At 40.6% G+C, this 10,439-nt stretch overlaps 1 protein-coding gene across 1 annotated transcript in view; it reads left to right on the top strand.

The window, feature by feature from the left end:
• Nucleotides 1-9,972, top strand: part of LOC118419895 (cubilin homolog) — a 13,383-nt gene extending 3,411 nt beyond the window's left edge. Inside the window, exons 2-7 of the mRNA XM_035826551.1 lie at nucleotides 2,632-2,726; nucleotides 3,101-3,611; nucleotides 3,940-4,053; nucleotides 4,705-4,998; nucleotides 6,912-7,355; nucleotides 7,736-9,972. Of these exons, the coding sequence (XP_035682444.1) occupies nucleotides 2,632-2,726; nucleotides 3,101-3,611; nucleotides 3,940-4,053; nucleotides 4,705-4,998; nucleotides 6,912-7,355; nucleotides 7,736-7,740 (1,463 nt within the window). The 3' untranslated portion in view covers nucleotides 7,741-9,972. The remainder of the gene's footprint in view (nucleotides 1-2,631; nucleotides 2,727-3,100; nucleotides 3,612-3,939; nucleotides 4,054-4,704; nucleotides 4,999-6,911; nucleotides 7,356-7,735) is intronic.
• The last annotated feature ends 467 nt before the right edge of the window (nucleotides 9,973-10,439 follow it).

Genomic DNA, 10,439 nt, shown 5'->3' with positions numbered 1-10,439 from the left:
GATATGTTCAAACCTGTCTGTAGTAGGGCTGGTTGCTGCTACGGTGTACCGGTACAAAACCGGTTTTTCTTATTGGACGGATCCAGAAAAACCGGAACTGAAAAAATTTGGTGAACCGGATGTTTGACCTATTGAAAAATGAACAGATTATATGATCAGGCATTCACACGTTTCAGGGCTTACCGGTCGAGGAAAATAACGAGAGCGAAGTAGAGTATAGTCTATAGTCTATAGTCATTTCTACCAAGTTTTAAAGTAAATGGTACAGAGGCAGTTAGCCACAAAACTTATGTCTTTGTTGCGAAATGAACCATTGATTTGAGTATCGTCCATTCACAAGTTCTCACATACAAAAGCAGGTCCAGGTTCAGGTCCAAACCTGGAGCTGATCCTCTGGACCTGAACCGTACCTGGACCTGAATTTCTGTACCGGTACCCATCCCTAGTCTGTAGCGTAGAATCTATTAAAATCCGCTGTACTTGATTTGCGAAACGTGAGTACCGCATTATAGGGCTTTCACACTGAAACCGAATTAGCAGGAATCAACCAGAACCAGCCGGAATAGTATAATTATAGTAAAATCAATTCGTGCCACATTCGGGTCAGTCAGTGCCACATTCGGGTGGGAATTCCAAATGGACCTTATATCCCCTTCACAAGAGAAGTAATAAGACAAAATGCCGTCAGAATGAAAATTCTTTTCTATTCCTGGGAACTAGTAGTGTATTCCTGAAACTCTCACTACATTTCAGATATTCTTTTGGCCACATTCTGGCAAGACACGTCGATGTAAGTTAGACATCCAGGCAGTACGATACACCAACAAAAAATTACTCAAGCAACTGTATATGGTTTTGAAACGATCAGACATTTCGGATAGAATCCACTATCCTTCGTCAGTGTCACTGACAGACGCCTACTGCTCCGCACAGTACCGGTACCGCTACATCTGTGAGAAAGAAGACGGTAGGCTCATTGATATGAAACGACTCCCTATCTCCCAACTAATGCAGAAATGATTCTATATCTATTTATAGCTATCTATATCTACCTACCTATCTATCTATCTATCTATTTATATATATATATATATATATATATATAGAGAGAGAGAGAGAGAGAGAGAAGGAGGCAGAGAGAGATAGAAACATACTTGCATAGTATAGTTCCCTGAATAATTTAGCAAATTAGACCGATTTTGCATAATCTGCATTTCACTGTAAACTTGTCTAAGTCTAGGAGTACCTCTTGTCTTGCATATCGAAGCAGGGAAACTGATGTAGCCAAGCAAAATTAGATCACACTTTTTATTTTGATCAACCACACTAGCAATTGCACGGTCCAGTTTGGCATACGTACAACCAACGTGGTGGCTCGAAGTCAAATTTATCCTCAAAAGTAAACTCTTCACCGGTCATAAGCGTGATAAGTAGAACCGTGATGTGGGAGCATGAACTTATTTTGCAATCTTCCTTTATTCATTTTTAATTAGATAGACGACACTTAAGGTTTGATCATTTCATTCGAAAGGCATAGACATAAGCTATGGTCTTCGCAGTCACAAAACATGTTTAGAAAGTAAGGAAAGTGGAACAATATTCAGGTGGGCAAGTGATTGTTAAGATTTGCAGTTTTCTTCAAGGCATTCATGAATATTGCAAATATGGCATCTTTGTCAACATTTTTTAACACGTCAGAGACCAGTAGGCACGGGACCACCTGGCATGTTATGGAGTACTCTTTGCCGAATACATACATACCAAATTTATTTCAGTAAGATGTGTCTGAGAAATTCAGCAGTGCTTTTTGTTTATGATTTGATATAAATAAGCTTACTATGAAAGTCATTGGATGTTATGTCTTACCAGCCTTTGAAAACGTATCAAAAGAGCCATTCAGTAAGCATGTATTACACACGACAGTCAACAAAACTGTTGATTAGGCCAAATGGGCAAAATATTCCTAACCAAACTGAGCAAATAAAACCTATGTGTGAGCGAATCGAACGAGGTGGTTTAATGAATTTATTACAGAAAAGACCAGATCTTATGATACCATGTACACCGAATAACGGATGGGTCATAAACGTCATTATCATATAGCCTATTAGGAATATACAAATTCCTGTATCCAGTTGTCTATTTTGTTATGAATCACACTTTTGCTTTCAGAAGAATTTCATGTTGAATCCAAAAATTCTACAGACAATATTTAGTAACATTTGGTGATGACAAGCCAAAGCTTCTTCTCTTGTAGACATGCCAAGTCTACTCTAGTCTACTTAAATCAATCTCCTCTGCTTAATGTATCTTTCCTTTGATGTCATTCGACGCCTCCTTCTCATTGGCCAATGTCATTCGACGCCTCGTTCTGATCGATTACAGGAGTGGCCATCCATGTCCTTTTGCAGTGACAGGCGATCATAGTGAAAGTTCTAGACAGTGTATTTACAACAATACGTTGGATTTTGCTTTGCTTCTCAGTTTCTTAGTGTCCGTCCAACATTGATTAATCCGGTAACTGAACTTCCTGACTTTTAATATGTGAGTTGTTGTATCTGAAAGCAAAAAAATTCTGAATGCAATGAACAATAATACTAATGATGGAAGATAAAAATTACTTTAAAACAGTGACACCCACGGCTAGCAACACTCCTAGTGGTGCATCCGACACAATTACCTGCGAGGCTTGCCAAGATGGGTACAAGTGTGTGAATGGAGATGAGGTAAGTGATGCGGCAGTAGTGTGCTACGTAATACTAGTACTATTCAGAGGTTGCAAGCAAGTGCTTCTCAGAGGGCATCTTTCATTATGCAGGCATGTCGTGTGGCGTTGGTGTGGCGTAACTGGTACAACGTTAGGCTCAGAACCGATTCTCACCATGCCCCCCCCCCCCCAAGATGTGCCCTCATAGGCACCTTACACGACTCTCTCTAATGGCTAATCTGTCAAAAATGTGCACCAACACAGATTCTGTTCGCCAATATGTTATCTTGTACGTGCCAACGCTTGCTTTAATGAGTCTTATATTTATAATGCAGGAGAAATACATAAATGCTGATTTAGCCATTAATACACACTGAGTAATATGCAAATTAGGTGGAGGAGATCTGTCCTGCGGGGACCATAAGCAGGTCGGACGGGACGGCATGCGATCCGTGTGCCGCTGGAGAGTTCAGCGGTGCGGCCGGATCCACAACCTGTCAGCAGTGCCCGGCCGGACAGTTCAACACACAGAGCGGATCGTCCAGCTGCCAGCCCTGCCCAGCAGGAAAGTACAGCTCCTCCACAGGGTCAACCGAATGTCAAGTCTGTCCGGCCGGAAGGTACAGCTCTAGAGGTTCCTCGTCATGTACCCGCTGTCCGGCAGGGCGATATAGCCCGAGCAGCGGCTCATCAAGCTGTCAGAGCTGCCCAGCTGGAGAGTACAGCTCCAGCAGTGGGTCTACCAGCTGTCAGAGCTGTCCAGCGGGACAGTACAACACACGTCAGGGGTCCACCAGCTGTCAGAGCTGTCCTGCTGGACAGTACAGCGGTTCCAGCGGTTCTACCGGCTGCCTGATCTGCCAGGCTGGATCTACCAGTAGCGTGGGCGCAACTGTCTGCACCGGTGGGTGAAACGTCTCAAATTTTATGATAGAAATACTAAGATTATATAAGATAATAGAAGGTGGCGCAGGTCATATCACCCTAGAACCCTCCCACACCTGCCATTTGAAGCTGTATTTATATGCCGCTACCGAACCAGATGAAACATCAATTCCAAACTAGTTCTCTTTAAAGAAATGTAAATGTTTATTCGCGGTACCTCCGTAAAAATACTAAAGTAGTTCCGATACCAAGACCAAAGTAAACACAAGAGTATTTATCAATTGAGTGTTTCACAGTCGTTTCAATAAGTGGACAATCCGCAGCAAACTATTACTCTGCATTTTCAGACATCAACGAATGCCAGTCAAACCCATGTCAGAATGGCGGCATCTGTCAGAACATGGTTGACCGTTACTCTTGCACCTGTAGTGGTTATTTCGAGGGAGATAACTGTGAAACAGGTGGGTCCATTTTGTATGTCACCTGTGCACTCCTTACAGTCATAAGGTCTGGATTACGGTCAAAACAGGAAGTGCTGAAAAGTGAAAACCTCTTTTGATCCTAGTTGTTAGTATTCGTTGATTAGCACCAAATTTGCTGGGCCGGTAGGCTACAAATAACAAAAAAAAAAATGTTTTGGTTGATTGGAATAACGACTTTCCTAAATCCGTCCAGTTGTAAATGATGAGCTTCAGCTTCGCTTCAGCTTTGGTTAGGACCGTTCTTGGGATAGAGCGTTAAGTGGAGGTTCCGTCTTTGAGAAGAGTCACATTTTGAGCATGTTAATGAAACCGCCACACTTATTGAATAGAGTAAGTGGTTCAAAACATACAGTCCTGTGGCCGCACTTTAGGCAATTACTGTCGCATTGAGGACACCTGAGCGCCGAATAGAAGCCACTCCAGATTCTTGTGACTTGCACCGTTTATCGTAAGCTCCTCCCGATTCAGCCCCTGGCTAGGGGTGGGTACCGGTACAGAAAATTAAGGTCCAGGTCCGGTTCAGGTCCAGAGGATCAGGTCCAGGTCCGGACCTGAACGGACCACCGAATATAGAATATACCGACAAACCAAGAAGCAAGTACTGATCTCTGTTTTTTCACCCTCTTCTAGCTGCGTACACTCACCTGGGGTGCTACAGGCAATCTGATGGCACCACTAACGTCATGGCTTCAATGGAAGGCCATTTTGGGACTGGCTACCAAAACCGCGACGGTGCCATTTTGCGGTGCTACACGGTTGCCGAGGAGGCTGGCTACAATCTGTTTGCCCTGGAGGATGGTGGCATGTGCCGGGGAGGAAACGATCAGATTGGAAGGTACCGCGTGTTAGGGTTCTCCCAAAACTGTGGAAATGACGGTAAAGGTGGAGATAATGCAATTGATGTTTATCTCATCCCTGGAAAAGGTAAGTTGGTTCCGTTTTTCTTTCTTCCTTTCTTTTTTCCTTACTTTTTCCTTTTCTCACTATTAGTAATAAATTTAGTAGTACTTGCTTTTTATGTACTATATACTACAATGGTTGTTTTTGTTATAAAGTTATATTTCTAAAGGTAGCACAAGTTATAATGTTTGTGTTGCAATGAAAGAAGAAGCTTGTGTTTCATTATCTTCGCCAAGAACATTATGTTTTCTGTTACATGGGTCTGTGTGTAGGTCAACAGCATATAAGTCGAGAAATTGTGAATGGATCTTTTTTTGTTACTTTTAGTAGGTGTGTAGATGTTGTGGAAAAGCATGGCTAGTTCGAAAACGGTTTACCTGGCGTTTTCCTGGGGTACAGCAGCGAGCATGGTATTTTTTTCGCGGTTTGTTGGGGGCAGCATCAATAAAAATGCAGCTGGGGGATTTTCACGATATTTGGTAGGTGTGTAGCGGTTGTGGCGAGGATTGTCAATTGCGAAAATGGTTTAGCTAGCTTTTACCTATGGTTCTGTAGCTGGCTTTGTACGTAAAGTGCGTTTGTCTGTATACAAGATAACTCGAGATGTTCGTGATGGTTGTTAATGATATTTGGTGGATAGGTAGGGGTCACAAAAAGGAGGTCAAGTTCGATAATGGGCCTCATGGTAACTGGTTTAAGCACTGCAAGTGTGAATCAAAGTTTTCACTGAAATTTTCTTAAAGTGTCAGGTTTATAATTTTTAAGTGGTGGATAGATGCTGTGAAAGGGAGTAAATGGTGTAAGTTTGGGCCCCCTAGCAGCTTGTTTGGAACTGCAGTGGGTCTTATAGTTTGTAACTTTTGAGAAGGATAACTTCAGAGGACATTGATTAATATTCTTTGTTTTTGGTAGGTAGGTACCTTGGGCGATAATCAACATAATGAGATGTAAATTATGCAAATAACTATTTTGAATAGTTACTTACTAGGAAAACTTCTGTGACCGCTGTATCATACTGCATTTAGTGTTAACGTTGGTTCATGTGATTTACAGCTGGTGTCTTTAGATCTAGGTCAATAGGTCAACATGATACAGTTGGCATTATTGTAGTTGGGTTATTGGAAAACAAGACTCGTTTTATGAAGATAGCTCATAATAGACCTATGGTGATGCTAGTTATGTAAAAAAAGAGCTAATTTGCATAATTGATAAAATCCGATGCAATCCATGATAATACAGGTCGTACTATGTGTGATCTGTTACTGAGAAAGAGGGGAATATCGATAAATATCAATTATGCAAATATGGACCTCATTTGAATGATTAATGAAAACAAACTTTCATACTATGTTGGTAAATGATAGGAATTTTTACCATCGCCAAAAACAGGTTACGGTATGTTTTTGGTTGTGCCATGTTGGAGTGGCTGCAGTGTGGTTGTGTATGTATGTCATCAGCATAACTCGAAAAGCTAAGTGATACCTTAGACTTCGAGTCCCGAATAAAGACACTATCCATAACAAGCCTTGATTATTTAGCAAAGGTGTGTGTTTCATGAAAATCTAGTTTGCACTGAAGTCAAAGGAAGAAGTGTATAACACTGTAATTATTACGGATATATACATTATATTTTTGGACCTTGCAATGATTAGATTTGGGGTACCCTAGCGGTTTGTAACGCTATTGCAGCGGAAGCTCCAAATTTAATAGCTTCAGTTCTTCACATGCCATGGTCGTAATTTTTGAGTGGTAGATATAGCTCATTTTGACAGATCCTTTTGAACTACATGACCTTTTTTCTCAGATTTGCAAGAAAATAACTGAAGACGCGTTTGTCTGATCATATTTATTTTAGGCATATACCTATATAGCTTATGTGATGGTTGTAGCTTATTTGCTCTGGTGTAAACCCGTCAATTGTTTTTCCTCTATCCCAGCTACATGGCTACCAAGTCGCGGGTCTTGGATTGTGGATCAGACTCAAACATATGATAATAATCGTGCCAATCGCCTGTTCGACGTCAACGATGCAACCTACTGGAACCCCGTAGGCCCCTACATCACAGCACCGAGATACCACAACAGATGGTTCTTCGCGATGGATCTCACGGTGCCGCACACTCTAACCCGCATCAGGTTCAAGAATTATGGAGACACCACACACGACATCAGAGTCTTCAAGTTGCAGATGTCACAGGTTGGAAGTCCGTACGACTGGGACGATGTCAAGTCCGTTACTGACGTACAGGCAGGGACAACCGCATTCCAGGAGTTCGGCAGTTTCCAGGGAACAGCGCGGTACTGGAAGTTCCTGGTAACTCGGACCCACGAGGGCTACCAGCCATGGGCAAGGGAGGTGGACTTCTATGGATTCCCGTCTGGTGAGGAAAACGTCACGGTTTCTTTGTTCTGTGTTCTTTGATTGTAATTATTTGTACATTCATATTGTACGTTTACAGGCATACAAATATAAAATGCTGCACATGTAATAACGGAACTGCCGGTACTAAATCTAAACGTGGATACTGAAATTACTTACATATTGGTTCGGCTCGTTTTCGTCCCTTTGTGAGAAGATATCTGTGGATTATATTGTAGATGGAAGATTATATTTGATAGTAATCAGAGATTAAAAGTGAAGAAGCTTTCCTTTGATATCATTTTAAAGTTAGTGTGAATACTTATTGATCAATTGCTTCGAGACGGCGACTTTGGCTACGGTGCTGTATTCATATCCATTGTTATTCTTTTGTTAATGCAGTGTAGTCAGCTGCCTCCCATTGGCTTCGTGAAGTGGAAAACCGTGAAGACATGGACTGGACACGCAATGGATTGTCGTCTGCTGACTCATTATCTCATGTTTAGAAAAAGCACCTAATTACCAGCTAACGCCATGCAAGTAGATTTTCATTGGTTACCTGTTTGGAACACAATTGCAAAGGATAGATTTGAAATTGCTCTGGATGAGTTGTAAAAAAAAGCATCAGAGAAAATTTTGTAAACATTTGCAGCACATCGTAGGAATGATCAGATAATGGTGCTTTTCTACCCATGAAATTATGAACTGTGAGGCGACCCCTGGGGTTTAGATACACCGTTTTTCTCCTCAAGTCGCAATGAAAACAATATGTCTGCATTTATCAATGTCTAAAAACATCGTATGGTTGTTAAAAAACATAAACAGAAATTGCAAGAAATACTGAAACTTGATCTCATCAAGCCGCAGTGAAAACAATATATCTGCATTTATCAATGTCTAAAAACATCGTATGGTTGGTAAAATAACATGGGCAGAAATTGTTAGAAATACTGAAACTTGATCTGAAACCGACAAAGCGCCTTGATGGAGATAATGATGGTTGTGTTTAAGTCCGATTATCCAACGGCAACTGCAGTGCAATGCTGAGTAATGCTAGGTTCACATTGTAAGCTCGGCCCGGCCGGGCAGTTTAAAGGAACGAAATGTATGATAAGACAGACAACAGCAACAAAATATCATACCAAGAACTATTCAAGATCATAAGTTGTGTGCATATTTATTTAAATGTACTTCAATGTTTCCCGTCCAAAAAAGTTCGACCGGGCCCTGGTTAGAAAATGTGAATCTAGCATTAATAGGTCCTTTGATTTAACTTGGGTCTTACCTATTTCATTTGTTTTGGCGCTGATAATTGATGATGATATAATTCAAGTTGAGATTAAACTGAAAAAAAAAACGATTTGAGAAATTAAGAAAAAGTACCCTAACATATGTGCCACTACAGCATTGTATTTAGTGATATTTAAAGAGACATATTGAATAACTATTACTATGACTTTTAAAATTAGTCGGCGGCACGGTTACTCCATGACGACATTTGTCTGACAATCCCGTCACTGTGTTGCCCTTTTGTAGCTCTCAGGACCACCGCCATTTTAACCATCGTAATCTAAATTTGTCCAAACATCACACCCAGATAACTGACTAAATCTCTTCATGTCTTTATTTGCTTGAAGGTCAAAACATTAGTACAGCCCTCCCACTCTTATTTGGCGTCAAATGGCCGAGTGGCTAGGCCAGCGGACACGAGATCGGTACGATCCCTAGCATTCTTGACTAGACGTTTTGCCTTCCGGAAAGACACTTAACACGGTTTTCCTCACTCCACCCAGGTGCAGTGAGGAAAGGGTCCGCCATTATGATGGTTAAGATGTTGGTACTTTACACCTGATAAGGATTATACATATTCAAGATCTGCTTCTCGCGTTTATTGTAGAAGTTATGAAATTAACCCCTGATTTGCACATTTAGTATCTAATTATGTAAATCATTCCTAAGCTATCTAGTACCTACCCAAATCACTACGATCAGTCAACTCATTCTTTAACTTAGATGTATTCTCGATCAAAGTCTGAAACAAAAGCAACCTCTGCTATTCTGAAAAAGCTGTTAGGGGGCCCAAATCTACACCACTTACTCTCTGTACCAACAGCAATCTATTACTCAAAATCACTACCATATAGATATCCAGAATATTGGTTTTTTTAATACGGATGGTATCTACTGGGAATTTCCATACATATGCACGCGAGCGTGGGGAAAAAGAGAAGTTTTGCAAAACAAGATTCATTATAAAATCTAAGTGATTACTACCAGTAGGAAGGTTGAACAGATGATACGATCTACAGTATGACGCATTTTTTTCTTGGAAGGGATGCACGATGTTGCATGTGTGAACCCATGTCATCCATATTATCAAGTCAGTGTAGTCTTAGACAGTCAGTAAGTTTATTTAGTTTTAGAGTCGTATCTGAAGGTATTTACTGTTAGATATTAGTTTCAGTAATAATAACAACATTAACAGATTTTGTGTTTAGCATAATATTAAAGAAACACACTTGGACTACATAAGTGTTGTAATTCTTACTACTTTAACTTTGTGCTTGCTGAATATTATTCGAAGATTCATACATATTCATTCATCATGTAGTTTGAATAAAGTTGCAGTTGTCGTTCAATTTTGTTGTGGTCAGTGCGTGTATTGCATCTTAATATGGTGCCTGATTTGTTTTTTTTTTAAACAAATCTTTTTACTCAAACTACTAGAAAGCTCAAATAATATTTCTGAGGAAGTTGTTTATATAGAGGGGGCCAAATGTGATAAAGCATATCTAGAATAAACTTAAACATAAATAACACACACACACATACACACACATATATCTATAATCCTGTTCTTCACGGGGGTAACAGGATTATAGCATGTGCAAAAGAAATATACAAAACCCGTAAGTTTTACTGCAGTACCGGGATCACAAACCCGGGGGGGGGGGGGCAAAGTCGACCTTCGCCTTCACAACTTCTACCGACCTACCAACCATCATGATAATCCATTAAGATGTTCTAAAGTTATGTGGTCCACAAATGTACGGAAAAACAAACACACAGGCACAAACAATAATACCTCCAGTTTTAGCGGAGGTAT

Source organism: Branchiostoma floridae, chromosome 7 (genome assembly GCF_000003815.2).
Source record: "Branchiostoma floridae strain S238N-H82 chromosome 7, Bfl_VNyyK, whole genome shotgun sequence".
NCBI classification, from domain to species: domain Eukaryota; kingdom Metazoa; phylum Chordata; class Leptocardii; order Amphioxiformes; family Branchiostomatidae; genus Branchiostoma; species Branchiostoma floridae.
This window is presented reverse-complemented; position numbering and strand designations above follow the sequence as displayed.